Genomic DNA, 21,902 nt, shown 5'->3' with positions numbered 1-21,902 from the left:
TCTGAAAACATAGACCTCAGTAACGACATCTCTCGGGCTTCTCGCGGAAAACAAGCTTGCTCGCTAGCTCGCAAACAATATTGCATAAAAGTTCTATAGAATGTATAGAAACGTCAAAGTGATCCGATGCCAGCGCTGTGGCGAGTAGTTCGCGGAACTGATAATATTCAAATCAACCGTTAAATGCATGAACGAATATACACAATGAAGTGTTACGTCTGTTTGTCTGTGGAGGTAGCATGGATTGCCAAAGATGCAGTTCGGATTCTAGAAAGGGATATCCGTGGTGAATGCAATTCGGACAGTGATCGCGAAAGCCGAGAAGTCGTCTAAGGCTGTGAACCATTTGCTGAGTTAAATTTAACTCGTGGTTAAAAGTGACTTTTCGAAAGTTATTTTCTATGTTTGAAAATCCCCGTGCTTAACTTCTTGGTTGACAGAAATAACCACACAGCAAAAAAATGTAATATCGATCAACGTAATTGAAGCTGATGTTTGAAATAATGATGTAATAGCAAAAATCAGATACAATATTACATCAATGGATGTAATTTTGTTCGCAAAATCGATGTACATCGTACAATGTGATATTACACAACCGATGGATTGACCTGGTTGCAGCAGTTTAGATGTAATATTCAACAACTTTTTTTGCTGTGCATGCTCGGATAGCAGGGCTCAAGGCCGGCGCACAATAGATACGTTTTCAGGTTTTTTGACAGCTAGCCCATGCATTATCTGTCAAAAAACCCGAAAACGTATCTATTGTGCGCCGGCCTTCATGGATTACAAATTTACATCTGTCAAGTTTTAACCAAAAAAAAAAAAAAAAAAAAATCGCCAAATGGTTCAAAGTCTAAACACAAATGGAGGGCTAATCGATATTGCGCTGAGATATCGAGAGACGTCAAGAACGGATTCAGCGCTAGCTAGGAAGCCATCGCCGAAGTATTGCAAAGGATTAAGGTTCCTGACTACCTATAGAGGATTATAAGGAGTTCTGATCTACGAGACAGAAATGGGTCAGAGTTTGATTAGGATCAAGGTGGAAATTCCTTAAGAGGCTTCATCCTTGATCAAACGCTCTGGAAGGTACATCCCAACGGCGTGCTGACACTAAAGCTGCCCAAAGATGTCGAGATCGTTGACGGACGACGTTGTCTTAATGGTAACAGATGGGACGCTAGAAGAAGTGGACATGCTGACTACCGAGGTGATCGAAACGGTTGGAAACTGAATGCAAGGAGCGAACTACAGCTAGCCCACCACAAAATGGAAATGTTATTGGTCAGTAACGTCAAAGTGATGCAGCAGGCAGAAATCACCATGCCATACCCTTGAAGTGAGTGCTGTAATACCTTGGAGTGATGATGATCGACGACTTCAATAGCCACTGGATTCCGGTATATTCGGTATTGGATTCCATGATCTCGGGGAATCGATTTATGTTATTTTAGTTTAAAACAGAAATATGAACAGTACCTAGTGAAAATACGGGATGAAACTCCTAATCTGGAGACGTCATTTAAATGTTTTGAAGAATACCTGATAATACTTGATCAACCCGATGTCTTGAAAAATTATTCAGAGAACTATATTGTAATCTTGGATCAGCTGGAGACCTTTTAAATACTTGCTGGCTAATATCTGAGAGATGGCATTCGAACAGTTGCAGATTTTCAGAATAATTCTTGAAAAATGTCCAGAGGGCTTTATTGATATCGTATTGAAAATCCGTGAATATCAACGAAGTTCTCTAAAATTCTTCGAAGTTTACTGAATAACTTATTTGCTGATTTTAGTACTTACATCAAGTTTCTTCAACTTAAACTCACTTTCTTATCTTCTTTCCAATCCATTGAACTTTTTCCAAAGTTTCCTGAGCTTCTACGCAGTTCACTGAACTTGCTGGATGTTCCTCAATCTCCATGGTAGTTACATTAACTTCTACGAATTTGCTATAACTCGTACAATGTTCCTTGAACATTGAGAAAATTCCCTTTTTTAAATAAGTTCGTTCATTTACTAGGCTCAGTCGTGTGTGACACTTTGCGGATCCGAAAATCAGTAATGTTTGTATTTACATTTTAAACATCAGTAAATCTATGTTAGTAGTGAATAGCAATTACTCGTGGTGGGCTCGAGGTTATTGGGTAACAATTTCGATTGGAATGATCTAGGTAGGGAACTGGTTTCCTAAGCCACCTTTAGATACTACTCTTGGACGGTTGACCAAATGCTGGCTGAGCAGGGGCAAGTAGCACAGAAACAGGATGATAATAAGACTGGTACACAATGGCGGGAAATTGTTTGGAAAGGAGGAGATGATCACATCAAACTCTAACGTCAGACAAACAAAGGAATTCATAAATCGCATGCATGTAGGGAAGATCTCGGGATCCCAATACATCTCTTACTTCACGGTTGTCTACCTCGGGCCTCAAGGGTATCCAATAGTCGTGCTCTGGAGACGTCATTACCCGGGCAAACTGCGTGATCGATGTCATCATAACCGGTACTGCACCTGCATATATTTTGCTGTCAACGTGTTTATTCTGTAGAGATGTGCGTCTAGCAAGTAGTAGTTGGACATATAAGTCTTGACATCACGCGAATGAAGCCCCGGCTTACATCCAGACCTTTTAACCACGCTCCCGAAGAAATATTTGGAATAATGGAATGTAACCACCGCCCAAGAGAATTACTTGTCCAATCGTTTTGCCAACTTAGAAGAGATCTCTGACGTACTAATGGGAAAAATTCATCATGTGAAATTCTTCTACCATAAATCTCGCCTTATTTAGCGCCCATATTTGCTAGAGAGTCCGCCTTCTCATTGCCTGGAATTGAGCAATGTGAGGGGACCCATCAAAAGGTAATTCTAAATGATCTTTCGACCAACGCACACATTCCCTTATCTTTGCTTCTAGAAAAATTCCTCAACTTCTACGAAGTTCCCTGAAGAAGTTTCATAATTATTTTTTCAAAGCTATCCTGATTCAACCAACATATCAGAACATACATCAACTTCTCTAAACTTCCGGGAAAATCCTGAATCTTGTCGATGCTTCCAGGAACCGTGATGTTCTAAGAAGTTTGCTGAGCTTCTAAGATATGCCTTGAGCTTCTACGATATTCCATGAATTTCTGCAAAATTTTCTGCAGCTTCCTGAACCTTTACAAAATTCCCTGCGCTTCGATGAAATTTTACGAAGATTCTCGAATGGCTATGTAATTCGCTAAACTACTATGAAGTTCACTTCTAAGGATTTTTTCGATTTTCTGAGAAGTTTCCTGAACATTTATGGAACTTCCTGAACTTAACCACTTCTATTAAACTTTGACGAAGAGCCCTGCAGATTATATCATATCTTCATATCTTTTATGAAGTTTCCTGAAATTAAACAAAGTTAACTTTAACGAAGTTTCCCAAACTTGTACAAAGTTCCCACTTCTACGGACTTTTCCCGAATTTTCACATAGCTCCCTGAGTTTTTACGATTTCCTCTAAAGCTCTACAAAGTTCCCCGATATAAAATTTCATGAATTTCTACGATGTCCAAATACAATCCACGCTGTCGTCAACCAGAGATTGTCCAGACTGAACACTTAACACAAGAAACGGGCCCAGTAGACCTGTAGGGAAATTTTCTTTTTAGGAAAAGTACTATTGACTGAAGCGGGAATAGAACTCTCACTTCGTAGCACACACAATACTCCTGAATGGCGGGTGACGCCACTAGCAGCATGACAACGAAACCCATAAAGTTCATTTAGTTTCTACAAAGTTCTTTGAGCTTCTACACAGTTTGCTAAAGTTCTACAAAATTCTTTGCACTCCTACGAAGTTCATTGAAGAGTTACGAAGCTCGTTGAGCTTCTACAAAGTTCGCTGAGCTTTTACAAAGTTAGCTGAACTCATATAAAATTTGATGCAAAGTTTTCAGAATTTCTTCGACATTTTCTAAAGTTCTTCGAGATTCCCTGAACTTTTTAAATCCGCAATACTGAACACCTTCCCCCACCCGCAAATTTAAAAACTAACGGTGAAAACATTGGAAGACATTTCATGGATCTCGATGAAGATGAAGTGAAGGGCAATCGAAATGTCTCAAGTGAGTTTTATTTGTTGACACTTTAGTAAGTTTAAGTAAATTAGCTTCGCAATCTGGAATTTCAACTCACGTGTTTGATATTAGTCTTTCTTTTCACCCGTCGAATCACTCGAATCCTGCATTTTACTCTTACTCTTCTTTTTGAGTTTGGACCCCATCTGCATGGCACGTCTTCTCGCATTGAACATACTTTTCAACGCCCGTCCAACGAATCCGGAAGCTCCTTGCCCGGTGCCTTCCACATGTTGTTCCAGGTTCCAAAATTCCAACAACATGGTAGCGTACAAATAGTACCATGTCATTCTGGAACTGACCACCTGACTGACCATTCGGTCCTCCAGGATCACGGTTTGGACTTCGATGAGCCGACGTCTAATGCGCCTATCATGTTCACGGCTCGCTTGATCGCATTTACAACATATGGATCGCTCGTGTTCCCCGGATGCTTTATTAGTAACGCTGGGACTGAGTACGCTACCACCATCATCGCCATCTTCCAGATCCGATTCAATGCGAGCGGTATTGAAAATGTCACTGAGCCCGTTGGATGATTCATGATTAGCTTCTTCAGGGGTAGCAGGCCGCGATGGTTGACCCTCCACCGGGCTACTATGTCTTTGCGATGCATAGCTACCCTGTCGGCGGCTGAAACGGAGCTGCTCTGCTGTTCGCATGCCTTGTCGAATCCGATGAACGTTGAGCTGCAAGGCCATCTTTCGGCGGTGGCGGTCCTGTTTGGTGGACGCGATACATTCCATGGTTGATGCACACTGCGAACAATGCAAATTCATAAATTTGGTCATATATTTTGTTAAAAATAAGGCAGCAGAAAATGGCACCTGTGATGCTATGTTGATTAGGATAACGATATTGTTGTAGGCAGTCGAAAATATAACTCACAGCCTCGATCTTCTGCTTATTGCATGCGTCCTGTTGATGGCTGCATTTCTAAGCCTGCTTTGAGGATTGTTTCATTACTATTGAGAAGTGGACCATGAGCATCACAGTTGATCTGAACAGAGGTGCATTGTTTGTAAAGCACACATACTATGGTTAACACTATAAGAAGATTCCCCATTTCAACATTCAAAACAATTAGCATTTCATAGAGTTCAGAGCATTCGCATCGAACGTTGTAAAATATATTTTGTGCATGACCTGAGATTTTTTTTAAATACCTGGTAAGTTAAGCAAATCTAAATTCACAATAATCTAAACTTTATTCAATGGATCCTTACAGACGCAGTACGCTTGTTACGCAGAAAACAGTAATTGTAGTAAAACTTGTAAATAGCACGAAGATCTAGATCAATGATGGCCAACCGCAAAGAACCAAGCTGTTGCTGTTCGAAGCTGGGTGGACCAGGATGTGAGCACGATTCGCGAGTACCTCCGATGCCTCTGCTCCTGATGGGTGGCAAACCGGTGAGTTTGTCGTCCAGCAACGAAGATGGGTCCACCGTCGGCAGCGACGTGGATCTAACTGATGAGGATTCGCACCGGGAACGGATGGAACCGCTGATTGCATTCCAGAGAAAGATGGCTCGCTGCGTTACGGTTTGTACTCGGTTCAAGAATTTCATCCAAGATGACGTGGCCATTAACAGAGCCGCCCGGTTGTGCCCCTGTCGACTGGTTGAGGAACGTCCGGTTGAAACGGCCGAAGAAAAGCTTACCAAACGGTTGGCAGTGGTGCTGTTTCTCGCTAGACAATGGCACGATAAGAAAGCTAGTAGACATGATGAGATAGCAGACGTTCAGAATAGAAATGCTAGCGTAAGTAGCTCCAGCAGTAATGTAAGAGAAGTTTTGGCAAAAAAAGACTGAGAAGGTAGTCATCTTGTTACTTTAAAAGAATTACAGAAGGTGGGCCTTGAATAGGATGAACTTTAAATCAAAGTTTAACTCGACATTTTGAGAGATGGAGCACACATTTAATGCCTAGAGAGCACTTCTTATATAGTCGTCAGGTATAGATTAGTGATATTTTACAGCTATAACATCTGAATTTGGTACAAATGGCATGGTTCAGAAGAATGAATGTACCAAAAGTTAATTTGAGTGTACCTACTCACTTAACTTAAATTTACCATACGGACTAAAGACCAAAATACTGATTAGGTTATATCGCTTCCAAGAAACCGGGAATTTATCATAGAATTTTGTAAACAAACATGATTTTGATTGTAAATTAAATTGACTTCCACCTGCTAAGTAATGCAAAGTACCGACATCAACAGATAGAGGAATGTTTCCTCTACCAGCTTGCATCGTTAATTTGCTGGAGTGAGCTTTTATTTGCGAGAAATCGGCGGTTGAAGTCATTGTTTACATAAACAGCTTCACCCTAATGAAATGTTGACACCGACTTGACAGTTCAACAACGGAGTAAATACTGGCACAAAATGTATCCGGATCTGATACGTCGCGGAAAATCTGACACTATGACATTTAGTTGTCACTTTGTCGCAACGCATCAAATCCCGATGCATTCTGCGTTGCTCTTAACGGATAAGCTATCATCAAGAATTTATTTGTCTCATAATTCAGTCTCAATATTCTGCTACAACGTCAAGTAATGTGTGAAAAAAATAATTTTAGAAAAAACCGTTATTAACCAAAAAGTGGTTAGATTAAACGCTTCCATTGCAAAGAAAACTCCGCTATTCTAAGCCATAAACTGCTACCGTCAATTCCTACCCCTGCATGACTGTTCGGATGGTTGGGTGTCGTAAGGTTCCCCTGTCAATCATGAATTTGCCTTCATTGGATGAAAATGTGGAACCAGTCGATACTGACACCACATACTGGACGTGACGAACGACAGATTGAGCTGGGATTATGATAACCTTTGGTCGTGGTTGGACAACGACTACAGCTGGTTGCGATTGCTCTCTCTCGTCTGCACTGTCCGTTTCTTCACCCGAAGATAGTTCATCCCTAGCCGGTTCGCACTCATCGGCAGGATCAGATGAGTCAACGGGCATCTTCATGGCATCCCAATCGAACATGTCCAACAGCTTGCGGTATGTTTTATCCCTGGACTGCACTATATCCTGGTAGGACGCCTGCCGATGGACGACAAGCACTTCGACATCCGTGGCATACTCCGGTTCGGAGTTCGCTGAATACTGGTCCGAATCAGACTCGTTCCAGGCGGCATCGGTAAGTGAATTGAAATATCTGACTACGGATGGGTGTTGATAGCGTCCTCCGGTGATAATTGGCGATGGTCCTTGGTTGCTAATTTTCGGTTGGCTTGAGCGCGGACGAATAGATCTCAGCTCACTTACGGTGCTGGAAGGCTGGTTCAAGGACATTATGGCTGAAATTTCGGTAAAGCAGTTGATTTCGTTGCACTACAGGAAAGGTTTGGGATCTTACTTGTTGTGTACTTGATGAGTGAGTATCAACAACAGTTAGCTTGTCAGTAGGATTAAAGTGATTTTGTACAACATTATTATTAGATCATGTACAACACACGCATACACATATAACTTCATATAATTTGGCTGAATGTTTACCACAGTGGATTCATATACTAGCTGATTAAATGACTGATACAAACATTAGTTTGATTTATTATTAATTGATCGAGTTTGAAACCTAATTATAGTAGGGTAAATGACGGCTTTGGCAGGAAATGATTGATTGATAGATTAACTTTGTTAGAAAGACTTTCAGTGCCTGGCTGGTTCGTCTCTTGGCAGGCATTGACTGTTTTCGACGACCAACATAAATACGTAAACGTCACATGTAGAGAAAATTAAATCTTTTATGGGTCTCTCCGCATCGTGTTCTCTTGCCATGCGGATCTATTTGCTTTTTGCTGAAGGAAGTTTTGCTGCTACCTAAATTGTTTGCATCCTCTTTTTTTTCCTTAATTTGTTTTCCGTCGATCTTGTTTTCCGTGCTGAGCAGCAATGCTACCGACGCCAGGGAGGCAGTTCCCAAACCTGGACCCTACCTATCGAGCTATAAACTCATGAACCGGGGACCAACGGCTTTACTTACGGCGTGATCAGAGATGTTACGCCTCAGAACATCCCGGTGGTGCTGACTGGGATTGAACCCAGGCCTGCTGGGGTGAGAGGTAATCACGCTTACAACTTCACAACCAGCGCCGCTAATTTTGCATTTTCTTATAAACAGTAAATCCAAACTTTGCCTTATACCCCGTACAGACTATGGCTTATATCATGTACTATAGGCTGTCTTGCAATGAGCACTCATACATACGTTCTCCAGTATCAAGGGGTATCAAGAATAAACTTCTAATATTTAAACAAGTTTTAAGACCGGCCTTTATCCTGTGCCAATATAGTTTAGTTATTGGAAAAAAGCACTTCAAACGATTCAGCACAAAGTTCTGAAGATGATTTTGAAGTTGCCTCCCTGGTACAGTACTACCGAGGTACATAGAATTTGAAATGTTGAGACTAAATTACTTATTTCAGGCAAAAATCGTTGCAATCCTCAATTGAAACGATTAATTAACTTTATACTTAGATAAGATTTAGTTTTAAAATGTCAATTGTTATACTGACATCAAATATATTATATTAATATTATATATTTGCTGACATGTAAGTTTAGAAACCTGTTAGGCTCTGAACCATTTGGTGGATTATTTTAACTCCTGGTTAAAATTTGAAAAATGGAAAGTTATCGATTAACCCTGCTATCCGAGTGTGGTTACTTCTGACAGACAATAAGTTAAAATTTGACAACTGTGGCTGAGTTCTTCACGAAAACCGGTCGATCAGGGATTTTCGAACATAGAAAATAACTTTCGAAATGTCATTTTTAACCATGTGTTAAATTTAACTCTGCAAATGGTTCACAGCCTAAAAAGCTGTACAGACTGGAGAGTTATAACATGTTATAACGGTTGTCAAATAATTGCAACACAGAAACAACAATCAAGATAGCGCTATAACATGTTATAACTCTGTAGTCTGAACGTACTATAACTCCGCTATCCAGCAGGTTATTTCTGACAGACAAGAAGTTAAATTTTGATAACCGTGGCTGAGTTCAGCTTGAAAACCGATTGATCGGTAACACAGGGCTTTTCGAACATAAGAAATAGCTTTCGAAAAGTCACTTTTAAGCACAAGTTAAATTTAACTCGGCAATGGTTCACAGCCTTAAAATACTTAATTGCCATGGCAGGATTCAATGTAAAAACACTTAGATAACAATTAAGGCTGGTAAGTTACTGTAGTAGCTGGAGTACCTAGGTTAAAATGAAATGTAATTTATTTTGAATTTTGAACAAACAATATTTCAGTTCATAATTCCTCAATTCAGTAGCTTGAAATTGACTTCCAAATATTGCTTGTCTAATTGGGTCGCTTTCTCGGACAATCTGTTTCGCGATTTTTTGACCACAAAATACAAAGTAATACAATTTTCCACATTATTTTATGATTTTAAAGTGCAGCCAAAAACTAATGTGCGCTTACCGGCACTACTGTTGAGTAGAGAGGGTTTAGTATAAGAGAGGAGCGGACTGAACCAAGCTGTCAAAGCCAAAGCCAAATGACAGTTCAGAAACCAAATCAATTGAACCACAGAGAACAGACGTCCAACTTCCACCAGAAACGAGTGAAAAAGTGCAAAGATAATTGGGAACGTCGCCGTTACGTAGCGCTAGCATCTCCTGATTTCCAAATTTTCCACTTTCGAAAAATTTGGCGCTAGTATCGATAAATTTTCGGTTGAAAATTACCACTTGGCGCTACTGGCACTTAGTGTCTAGTGTAAGTTGAGCAACACCAGCGCCATCAGGTTGTCATAGAGGGGTTTTAAGTGGGGAAATCGGCGTTGGTGGCAATTAAGTCGAATAGGAACCTTTACGCAAGTTTTTACAGCAATTTAGTTCGAGCCTCAATGTCTGTTCTCTGTGATTGAACCAACGACAAACCGACATGAATGATTATACAAATTACAAAGAAATTTTTGATCAAGGCACAACACTGACATCTGCCGCCGTGTTCGCGGAAAATATTTATCCTAGCCACAAAACACGCGTACAAAATTTATGAATTGGTTCATGTCTAATCCATTTCGGACAAATTATTTTTATCTAGGTAAAACATTTCTATGGTTTTGACAGATGAGATCGTTGCACATTTGAATTGGCCGTTATGGATTCTCGATCAAGAGTTAAGTTTAAGTTTCATGTCGGTTTGTCGGTGATTGAACTGTCATATGAGCGAATCGAACAAGCCAAATCATTTCAACAGTGAATACACCCATTTGCTTTTCAGAACAGACATTCGTATTTATTATTGAAACAACTGTGTAATTGTTTCACCAACAAACCGACATGAACATTCTGACTTATGCCCGAAAATGCAGTGTGCAGTGATCCGAACTGTCAAAACCACAGGATCTTTTTATCTAGATAAAAATAATTTGTCTAGAATAGATCAGACACGAACCAATTCGTAACTTTTGCATCCGGGTTCATGGCTTTGCTAAATATTTCCCGCGAACATGTCGGTGGTGTGCTTTAGTCGGAAATTTTATTGTTTTTGCTATGGTCATTCATGTCGGTTTGACGGTAATTGTACCACCGATAAACCGACACTTAAACTTAACTCTTGATCGAGAATCCATAACGGCCGATTCAAATGTGCAGCGATCCCATCTGTCAAAACCATAGAAATGTTTTATCTAGATAAAAAATATTTGTCCGAAATAGATTAGACACGAACGAACTCATAAATTTTGTACGCGTGTTCGTGGCTAGGATAAATATTTTCCGCGAAAACGGTGGCAGATGTCAGTTTTGTGCTTTGATCAGAAATTTCTGTGTAATTTGTATGATCATTCATGTCGGTTTGTCGGTGATTGTACCTGCTTTGTTGCACTGTAAGCCATCAACTTGGAGAAAGTATGCACTCACAATTTTTGAAGAATATCGCCCTGAAGGAATTTACAACAGGCTGTAGTATCTCTTAGGACTTTGCAGTAGAACAATACAAGACATTATTGGAATATACATAAAGGTCCTACATATCCAATGCATCCCCAAATGTGAGAATTCTGTGAAGCCTGGATTAAACGTTTAACGGTTTAACTCAACTAACTGAATCACCCAGTAACAGAATCGGTATGAGGATCTATGCTCAAGATTCTATGCAAATTACAAAAAAATCTTATATATCTAGGTCGACTTTCGCCGGGAATCTTCAGACCATAATCCTCTCGCTAGTTTTCCCGGTCCGGCAAGTCCAATCGGTTCCTTATCTGTTCCACTTAAAGGCCAATGTCCATACGTTTCAAACTAGGGCTCAATTTCAAAATTTGATGAACGCATTTCGGAGAACCAGCCATGCCAACATGAATCGACACGCATTATGCTCGGGAGTCACGGGTTTTTTCCAATCCGGTTGACATCATGCAGGTCCAATCAGGTAAATTTCTTTTTCATTATAACGTAGAATCCTATGTTTATCGAATGGTGGCTAAATTACAAAAATCGATCATCACAATGCCATGAACCAACCATGCCAACATGAATCGACACGCCGTTTGCAGCCTTGGGCTTCTGACTGTTAACGGATGTTCCGGATTTTCTGGAGGACCAGCGTGTGGTCATTGATGATCCAAACAATGTCTATACATCGTATACAACTATTCAAGCAAAGTAAAACGACATTTGAAAAAAAAAACCGCGGAGATTTAGAATGATATTGATGATTGAACCATTTTTACGGGTGTTCTGGATCTTTTGGAGACTAAAGGGTGATACGGTCAAAATTTGGTCAATATCAACTTGACGTATTTCTTTCAATTTTGCATTTAAAAAACCTGAACACCCCTCATTTTGAAGGTGTGTGTGTGTAGAATGTTGCTCCTATTTTGATTTTGGAATTCACTCTTCAGTTGTCAAAATGCCGTCCAAGCAAGAAGAGCAGCGTATCAAAATTTTGCTCGCGCATCGCGAAAATCCGAGCTACTCGCACGCAAAGTTGGCAAAATCGCTAAAAGTTGCCAAATCAACCGTTACAAATGTAATTAAAGTGTTTGGGGAACGTTTGTCCACAGCCAGGAAGTCTGGATCGGGGGGAAATCGAAAACCGGAAGCCGCTGAGACGACAAAGAGAGTTGCCGGTAGTTTCAAGCGAAACCCTAACCTCTCTCTCCGAGATGCCGCAAATAAGCTGGGTGTATCGTCTACAACCGTGCATCGAGCCAAAAAACGAGCCGGACTATCGACTTACAAGAAGGTAGTGACTCCAAATCGCTATGATAAACAAAATACGACGGCCAAAGCGCGATCCCGGAGGCTGTACACGACGATGCTGACGAAGTTTGACTGCGTGGTAATGGACGACGAAACCTACGTCAAAGCCGACTACAAGCAGCTTCCGGGGCAGGAGTTTTATACGGCAAAAGGAAGGGGAAAGGTAGCAGATGTTTTCAAGCACATGAAACTGTCAAAGTTCGCAAAGAAATATCTGGTTTGGCAAGCCATCTGTACCTGTGGCTTGAAAAGCAGCATTTTCATAGCTTCCGGGACTGTCAACCAAGAAATTTACGTGAAAGAGTGTCTGCTGCCTTTCCTGAAGAAACACGGTTGTTCCGTACTGTTTTGGCCGGATTTGGCATCTTGCCATTACGGTAAAAAGGCCATGGAGTGGTACGCCGCCAACAACGTGCAGGTGGTTCCCAAGGACAAGAACCCTCCCAACACGCCAGAGCTCCGCCCAATTGAGAAATACTGGGCTATTGTCAAGCGGAACCTAAAGAAGACCAAAAAAACTGCTAAGGGCGAGCAGCAGTTCAAGGCAAACTGGCTTTCTGCGGCGAAGAAGGTGGACAAGGTGGCTGTACAAAATCTGATGGCAGCGTAAGGCCCGGCAATTCAGATTTGGAAAAGCGGAAGCCTAACTGAATATTTTTCCTGAATTTTATACTAATTGAACTTGAAAAAGAAATTTAATTTGATTTTTTAAATAAACGATTTCACCGATTTACACGCGTTTTCCCTTGACCAAATTTTGACCGTATCACCCTTTACTATCCCGGAGTAGGATATGGCTCATATGGCATATGGCACAGAATCATATTTTCACAAATAGCAAAAGGAGTCCTGATGAATGTGGGCGTCTTAGTGGAATACCTGTATGAAAAGAGAGAGAGAGAGAAATAGAAGGATTGGTAATTTCCATTTACCTGTCAAGGATCAGCAAATAAGGTAGTGGAATCACCGACAAATCGACATGAATGACCATAACAAAAACAATAAATTTTCTGACCAAAGAACACTACTGACATCTGGCTCCGTGTTCGTGGGAAATATTTAGCTAAGCCATGAACCCGCATGCAAAGTTATTAATTGGTTCGTTTCTGATCTATTCTGGATAAATTATTTTTATCTAGATCAGAAATTAAATTTTTAAATCGACCGCTTTGTCGATGGTGGAATTATAGGCCAAAGGAGGTTACAGTTAAATGTCTTGCGCTCCCCTTGCTGCAGTTAGATTGAAAACCACCCTCAAATTATGCATTTTACAGTAGAAACAATCTTGGGTCTTAAAAGACCGAGAAGCCGGGCCTGTGACTTTTTTATTCTGAGACACTGAACGTGCTCCAAAACTCTTGAAACTTGCCAGAAGTTAAGAAAAGTCACCAAATTTCAAGATCTTCGAGCTTTGACTTCAGTGAGACAACTATTTGAATAGGGCGTTTGCGCCGAAAAAGACCCGAATAGCACCGCAAGGTAAAAATTGATATAGAAGTTCATAACATAACATTTTTTTCGCCAAAGTGTATCCACGAATTTATCTTCGGATGAGTCTTCCGAGCTACTTGAGCTGCTGGAGCTTTCAGAGCTGCTTGAAGAAAAGCATACAGAAAGCGCTTCGCCAAGGGGTATTCAACTGTGCACACCAAAATCGGTGCCAAGAGTTTTGGCAGTGCCGAAAGTTGTGCAAAGCGTTGTGCCGATCATTCCGAAGTAGGCCGAAGTGTAAAAATCAAGGTGTCAATATCCAATAAGTTTGGCAACCCTGAAGTTAGACTGTTGTGATTGTGTTTACATTTTCAATTTCTCTAATTCGTGACCATAGTTCATGGCAAATATTAAGCTTCATTTTCATTAGAATGAGAGCGGATTGGGTAGTGGAAGAGGAACCGGAAGCAATACAACCTATACGACCCGTCCTCAAGAAACGGGCGGTGGACGAAATTTTCACCAGCTGCCAGTAAAATGCTCCCCGACAAAATCAAACCCAGAACTCGAGCGGACGAAAGTTCTCTCCCACCCTAGAAACAACATCCTCGAAGCAGTTCTGATCGACTCAAACCTACGCAACCTCGAAGACATCACCAAGCCTATCGTTTCGCAGATTATGATGTCTCCTATAAACAGCAAAAAAATAATTTTGATATCACGTAGTATTCTTAAAGCTCCAGATTTGTTTTCAGGTTTGAAAATCTCTTAAAATAGTTGTACTTACAACACAAATCAAATATTAGTACAGACCTAGATAGCCCACAATAATCGACTAGGGAATAATTAGTCCAGGCTTCCCATGGGACGTATTTTCAAAAAAAGACAGTAGAATAATTTAAGGCAAAAGGCCATTTTTAAATTAAAAGACAACACATACAGCCGATTCACATTTGAACGCCACAGATGATCGCTACATTTAAGTGCCAAACAATAGCGCATTGTTTTGAATCTAAAAGCTATCGACCTCCCCTATTTGCAAAACAGCATCTGCCCATCAGTTCCCATCCGACATTCAATGTTTGTGCGTCTCCATCTACAAAAAATCGTCATTATATCAACAAACGTAAAACACACGGACAATGGACAAAACCAAATACCGCAAGGAGAACGGTAACTTCGTCCGCCGAGTGGGACCCCAAGAGCTTGAATCGTACGTCCTGCATGTGATCGACAAGGATGGCGTCATGCAGCGCATCATCAATCCCCCGGAGGATGTCATTGGGATCCTGTTGGACGAGGACGAGGTCGATGAGGTCAATCCCAAGGTGGAGTTTGTGTATTCGATCAAAAAGATGGCGCGCAAGCACGGGAAAGCGAAGAGCCGATCGTCCAAATCGAGCGGAAAATTCGGATTGAACGAATTCGCTGAACTGTTTGTCGACGCGGAAAAGCCCCTACCACGAAGGGGATTTCCCATGATGAGTCAGGCCAGTTTGGCCGAGCTGCAGCTACCGGATGGGTTGAAAGTCGATTTGGACAAGGCGATGGAGGATCTGCTGGAGCAGGAAGCTCGCAAGAGATGGGACGAGTGGTCCAAGGATTTGTGTCCGTGCAAGAAGAAACGGATCATCGAGCAGATCAAGCAGGAACACGAGCAATCCGAGATGCAGCGGTTGATTATGCAAGCGATGATCATGGGTCATGACTCGTTCGGGAATATGCTGCTGGATCAATTGGATCGAAGTAGTTTGGTTCTGGCACTGAATCTGGGCGGTGAGAAGCGAGGTATTTGGACACTGGAGAAGAAGAATCCACGCTTGGTTGGGGCGAAGCTGCTCTCCGGCAAGAAGGAGTTCTGGAGAAATTGAACAATATGTGACATTTTTAACGAATTTTAGGGTATGGTTCAAATACCATACGGTTTGAGTTTTTCAAGGAACATTGACAAGACAATGACAGCGTGTATCATTTGTGTGAGTTTCAGTAATTGCTGTAATAAAAACATGTCCACTTATAATCTTCTTCTTAAAAGTTTACCAAAATTAGCATAATCTTCAAGTAATACCACCCAGCCAGAAGCATTTCCACCACGATAGAAACCCCCATTAAATTTAATCGCATTTTGCACCACAATTAGTTTAATTACGAGGATCAAACAGGAGTTTCCGCTTCATATTACTCACTCTGCTTACAACGTCTTTAACACACACAAAAAGAAGCAAACCGTGCGGACGACAAAGGGGAAGGAGCTTCGGGACAATGTGTCCATTTCAGCCCATCGTGGCCTGTAATTACCGTAATAGACATTTTTTCTTGCTTTCTTTCGCACGCCACAGCTCCCACTCCAATTTGCATAATTCTCATCTTTGATGTCGTGCTGTCTCTTATTGGACCGGGAGGGGCGACATGGAACGGGGTGGGGTCTAGTTTAGTCCATAAAGTTACATCCATCTGCCAGGACTCTGACCGTGCCTCTGGGAGACTGAGAAAGGAGAGAGAGAGAGAGAGATAGAGGGAGTTATGGCAACGGAAGATGTGGGATAGCAGTATTTTGCGCAGTCAGTGGTGCAATAGCAAAATTATTGACCTATATACCAATTCCCGGTGGAGCACTGGTCGGAAAAAGTCGACGCACGGTTGGAACCGATGAAGTGGTGAGCTTGACCTGACCTTGAACTAACTGGAATGACCGTTAGATGAGCGCCAATGCTCGCAACATCATCCAGGGATCAGGAAGTGAGATGAATTTTCCTCGATTTCCAGGAAAAACTTCTTACATACAGTCACCCCAGCATTATGGGTCAGCTAGTCGCTATTATGGGTTAGTCAAACGAATCGGTAAAACTTGACCTTCTCCGATTTGCATGAAACTTTGGATAATTGTTTGTTATGGGAAATCATTAACATTTTTTACAAAAAATTCGGAGATTTTGGAACTTGTTTTAATTTTTTTTTTTTCAAGATGCCGTGTGGCCTTGTGGCGATCGATTTTGCTTACTGAGCAGAAAATCGACTTTCTTTAATATTATGATATAAAGCGTACACAGCAAAAAATAATAATTTTGATATCACATCAAAGTGGATGCACTTCAATCGTGTCAAAAATATGGTGTAATATTACTTGCCAAAAAGGACAAAATTATCATTAACTGACATTACGCTGCTTTTACTACATTTATTTTTTTATTTTTGTGGCCATAAAAATTACATGAGATTTTCGACATGATTGAATATGATTGGATGATTGGATGTAATATAAATATTTATTTTTTTACTGTGTAATGAAATTCGGTTGAAGGGGCGGGTACGTAAAGGAAGTAATATTAGAGTTTTAGAAAAGACGTGTTGATCGGAAATCGTTGTCGTCGTTGGTAAGGTCGCCACCGGGGTCGAAACTTAGTAACAACAAGTTGAACGGTAACTTGATCGTAATAGTTTTATGATATAAGGAGCTAGGTGGCCTAGTGGCAACCGGTTTTGCTTACTGAGCAGAAGACCATGGGTTCAAACCCAAGCTTCTTCGCGATATTGGATCCTTATTACATCAATTCAGCTAACGTTTACCATAACGAATCTGGCTGCAATTTCAACCCAACCCCAAAAAATTTACTTAGCTCAAGAAAAATGAAAACTTTTGGAATAATGAAAACCATGGGCACTTGAAAATTTACAAAAATCGAGCTATTAAATCATAAAAAATAGCAAAACTTGTTTTTATCATATCAGTTTGCAAAACACACCCCAGACAGAAATCCTGACGCCCACACATAATTTATTCATCGATTACAAATCGGCATATGCCACAATCGATCGAGACCAACTATGGCAGATAATGTACGAATACGGATTTCCGGATACACTGACGCGATTGGTCAATGACGATGGACGATCAGGGCGTTGTCCGAGTTTCGGGGAACTTTCGAGTCCTTTACAATTTCGAAAAGGGTTACGACAAGGTGATGGGCTTTCGTGTCTGCTGTTTAGTATCTCCTAAGATTTTCAGGATGTCCGTCCAGCTTCTTGGCAACGTCGATGACATTGCCATCATGGCGCTAAAGGCTGAAGCCAATCGGATTGGCTCGAACAAAAAATACATGAGAGGAAGAGGTTCAAGAGAAGATAGTATTAGCAACAATCAATACGAAACTAACGATTTTAAATTGGCTCACCACTTTAGTAGCCTATTGGTCCCAAGTAAACGATTAACGTACCCTATTCTAGTCGAAATTCTACTACTACACTATGTTTGTTTTTTGATTCTCTATGAAATTTTGACAGATAAAATGAGGGGTTCGTGGATTTTTCCATGTTTCGAGGGGTGCATCGATTAGCTTGGGACCGAAGATAGTACAAGACCTGAGCCAAAAAATTGAGCACGGTTCTTGGGGACCTACTAGTCTTAGAGTTACCTCTATGGTATTAGCAACAATCAATACGAAACTAACGATTTTAAATTGGCTCACTACTTGACTAGCCTATTTTTCCCAAGCAAACGATTAACGTATCCCATTCTAGTCAAAACTCTAGTACTACGCAATGTTTGTTTTGATTCGCTATGAAAGTTTGACAGATAAAATGAGGGATTATTGGTTTTTCCTATGTTTCGAGGGGTGAATCGATTAGCTTGGGACCGAAGAGAGTACCAGAGCTGAGCCAAAAAGTTGAGCACGTTATTTCGGGACCTTCTAGTCTTAGAGTTACCTCTATGGTATTAGTCTCCAACCGCGAATTCGGATTGATGGTGATGAAATCGAGGACACAGACGAGTTCCTGTATTCCGGTTCACTGGTGACCGCCGATTATGACACCCGCAGAGAAATACAAAGGCGCATTATGGCAGGGAATCGTGCTTACTTTGAACTTCGATGGACGCTCCGGTCGAATAAAGTTCTCAGCACCACACAGTGGGAAGGTATAAAAGTGGAACATGGCTATTTGCGACGAAACTATTGAGTGTAGCAATTTGATGTCTTCTAGAATGTTTCTTCATGTTTTGAGTACTTTAGTTGAGCAGTGAAAAATTTTGCTTAAGAGGGGTATACACTCAGATAAAAGATAACTTTTTTATGTCTAATTAAAATTGATAATTATCTATGAACACATAGTAGTTATGAAAACATGACGCCATTTTAAGAAACTTTGTGGAAGACAAAAATTCTATTTCTGAAGTGGACGAAGTTATAGGCTAAAAATGGAGTACAAACGGTAGTAGCCCCTTAAAAAGCGTAATTTACCATATCTTTTTATTTGAATTTTCTAATTTTTTAAATGTTTTACAAAGGAGTAAGTGCTTTGAAAAAACACATTTTTGCAGAAGAAAGCAAATCGAAATATTTAGATTTTTGGTAATCGTTGCGTTTTCCATACATTTTCCAATACAAAATTTAAATTCTCCCGCAAATCAAAATTATAACCAAATTCGTTCAAATTTTGCAAAGTTGTTGGGAACCTCAATACGCATAGAGCACAAGAGCAGTACATAACAGGGGGTTGTAATCCACCATACAAACTTGACCGATCCTATTGAACATATTTGGAAAAATGATCAATAAAACATCAAAACGTAACAAAACATTGAGGTACTTTATTTGAAACATTTATTAAGTATCCTCCTATGAATTGTATATGTAACAGTAGGGTATACGTTGTTGAAAAAAAATGACGTTGGGATTAGCTGCTAATTGTGGTTTCAATCACTGGGCGGAGTGGTCTGGTCTGTGTTGCTTTGTAGTTCTTAGGTAACTGATTTATTTGTCGTGTTCAGTGTGAGGTGGAGGGTAATCCATTTGGGATGTATATAGATGTAGAAGTGTAGAAGCGGTGTTCTGGGTGGTGGGTATTTTTAAGTTAATTTATAATTCATTTTGTATGTATAATTTGCTCGTTATTTAGTGCTTTAATGTTAGTACTATAAGTTCTGGGCCGCAACATCACCGGGCCCCGTTGAAGCGCAGCATTCAAGAAGAGTTGGTGATGACGGTTGCACAATCGTGTGCCTTCGTTGGATCCTGATCTTCGATGGGAAGGACGCATAGTTCAGATGTTGCACGGCGTCGAATACCTAGTTGCGTGTGCACATCCACTACGCGCACGATGTTGTCACTTCCGGGATAGATGGCCACAACTCTGCCAAGGGGCCATTGCATCGAAGGGACGTTATCTTTCTTCAGCAAGACCATGGTCCCGACGTGAAACTCGGTTGGGGACCCAGACAACCAGAATGCACGTATATTCAAAGTTGTTTTCGTGATATACAAACATATATACAAACAAACGATTCGTATAGAATGCAAAGAAATGGCTTATACGTACAAAAGTGGAGGCCATATAGGTGCATATTTTAATTTAATTTTAAACGAGTTGATTTAACTTCATATACGATTTAATCTGTAATAACAATTTCATTTTGAAAAGTCTTACGATGTAATCTGATTTAATTTATGATTCAGTACGACGGAAAAATGAGTCATCGCATATAAGTCGGAAATATGCATTCTATACGATTTAACTTAAACATAATGCGAAGTATGCCATTCTTATATGCGATTTTGACTTAAACGGAAGCAATTTACGATACTGTATGTACATTGTTATACGATTTCTGGTTGTCTGGGGACTTCCTCCACTTAGCTGGCCGTTGGTGGAGAAGCCCGATGTATTCCGTGGACCAACGCTTCCAGAGATTTTGGACGGAGCGTTGTGTGGCCTGGAAATAGTTGAGACGATTGGTCGGCACCTGAGAAAGCTCTGCCTCCGGCAAATGAAATGGGGACTTTCCTAGCAAGAAATGGCCGGGTGTCAGGACGGAGAGATCCTGCGGGTCTTTGGAAAGAGGCGTCAATGGTCTGGAGTTCAGTATACATTCAGCTTGGGAAACAACAGTGCGCATATCGTCGTAGTGGTGTGGAGCTGCTCCGATGATTTTCCAGAAATGCCGCTTGAAGGCCTTTACTGCAGCCTCCCATAGGCCGGCGAAATGCGGCGCACGTGGTGGAATAAACTGGAACTCGATGCCCTTCTCCAAACATTCGGTGGTCCATGCAGTGCCGTTGAGTTGATCAATCAAAGCTTGTCGCATCTCCATAACTTCTCGACGCGCTCCGCCGAACGTAGTGCTGTTGTCGCAGTGTATTGTACGAACACGCCCGACACGACTCGCGAAGCGTCTCAACGAACTTTTACGGCGAAACAGACGTACACTGCAACCCAGACCTTTACCGACGCGCCTCTACCTGCCAATGCACAGGGGTTCCTGGCTGGCCAAAACCTCAAAAATTAAAGTTGATATTTTTTTATTTCAATAATTTTTATCATTTTTAGATGTTAAGAGTATCTTTAATTGAATGATTTGTGCAGTTCTGTTGATTACCTATTTGTTTATGGTTGTTATAGTGTAGCGATATCACAAATTTTTGAAAAAAATCGTATTGTTTCTTGTTACTGTTTTGCTCAAATATAGCAAAAAATAATGTGTTTATCAACTTGGTTGCTTGAGAAGAAATGTTCCTCGGCTTAATTTACGTCAAATGGATGGTAGAAAAGAGTGTCTGCACTGTTTTAAGTGACACTTTCAAATAAAAAAATAGCAAAAATATACTTTTTTTCACATTTAGACTAAGCAAAACATATGACGGACACATCCGCCCACTATTCGTTAGTAACCAAAAGATAGCTAGAAAAGCTAGCTTTCAGATGGGTTTTAATGTGTTTTGCGATTTTTTGCGAAATATGTTGAAATTAGGAATAACAAGTAAAGTGTTCTTTGGAAAATATCCGTTTCTAAGTTATATAATCTGCGGTGTATACTGTAGTAAGCTTCACAATGCCTTTTTCAAAGCAAACCAACACGCACACACATACACACACGTACCATATATCTATCTCTTATGGTTCATGAGTTATGATTTTTTTTTAAACAAGCAGGTTAGGGTGGCCCCTAGACAATCGGCATTCTTTAAATATATTTTTATACGTTCATTTCTCGTGAAATTTTTATACTAGACACTTTAAGAACTTTTTATGACGCATATTTTTGCTAAGTTGTTATCTCTTTTATTTGAAAAGTTATGGCTAGCTTTTGCTGCAAAATATTA

The 21,902-nt window shown here is 40.6% G+C and overlaps 1 protein-coding gene across 1 annotated transcript; it reads right to left on the bottom strand.

The window, feature by feature from the left end:
- Positions 1-4,101: 4,101 nt before the first annotated feature.
- Positions 4,102-5,051, bottom strand: LOC135714298 (uncharacterized). The gene is made up of 2 exons (XM_065237635.1): positions 5,016-5,051; positions 4,102-4,885 (listed from the first exon to the last, which is right to left on the bottom strand). The coding sequence occupies exon 2, from the start codon at positions 4,871-4,873 to the stop codon at positions 4,196-4,198; it is 678 nt and encodes a 225-aa protein (XP_065093707.1). The 5' UTR covers positions 4,874-4,885; positions 5,016-5,051; the 3' UTR covers positions 4,102-4,195.
- Positions 5,052-21,902: the final 16,851 nt, after the last annotated feature.

The sequence above is a fragment of the Ochlerotatus camptorhynchus genome, unplaced genomic scaffold (genome assembly GCF_037179485.1).
Source record: "Ochlerotatus camptorhynchus isolate MF236.1 unplaced genomic scaffold, CSIRO-AGI_Acam_v1.1 ptg000639l, whole genome shotgun sequence".
In the NCBI taxonomy this organism is placed as follows: Eukaryota; Metazoa; Arthropoda; class Insecta; order Diptera; family Culicidae; genus Ochlerotatus; species Ochlerotatus camptorhynchus.
Note: the sequence above shows the minus strand (reverse complement) of the source record. Positions and strands in the feature narration are given on the sequence as shown.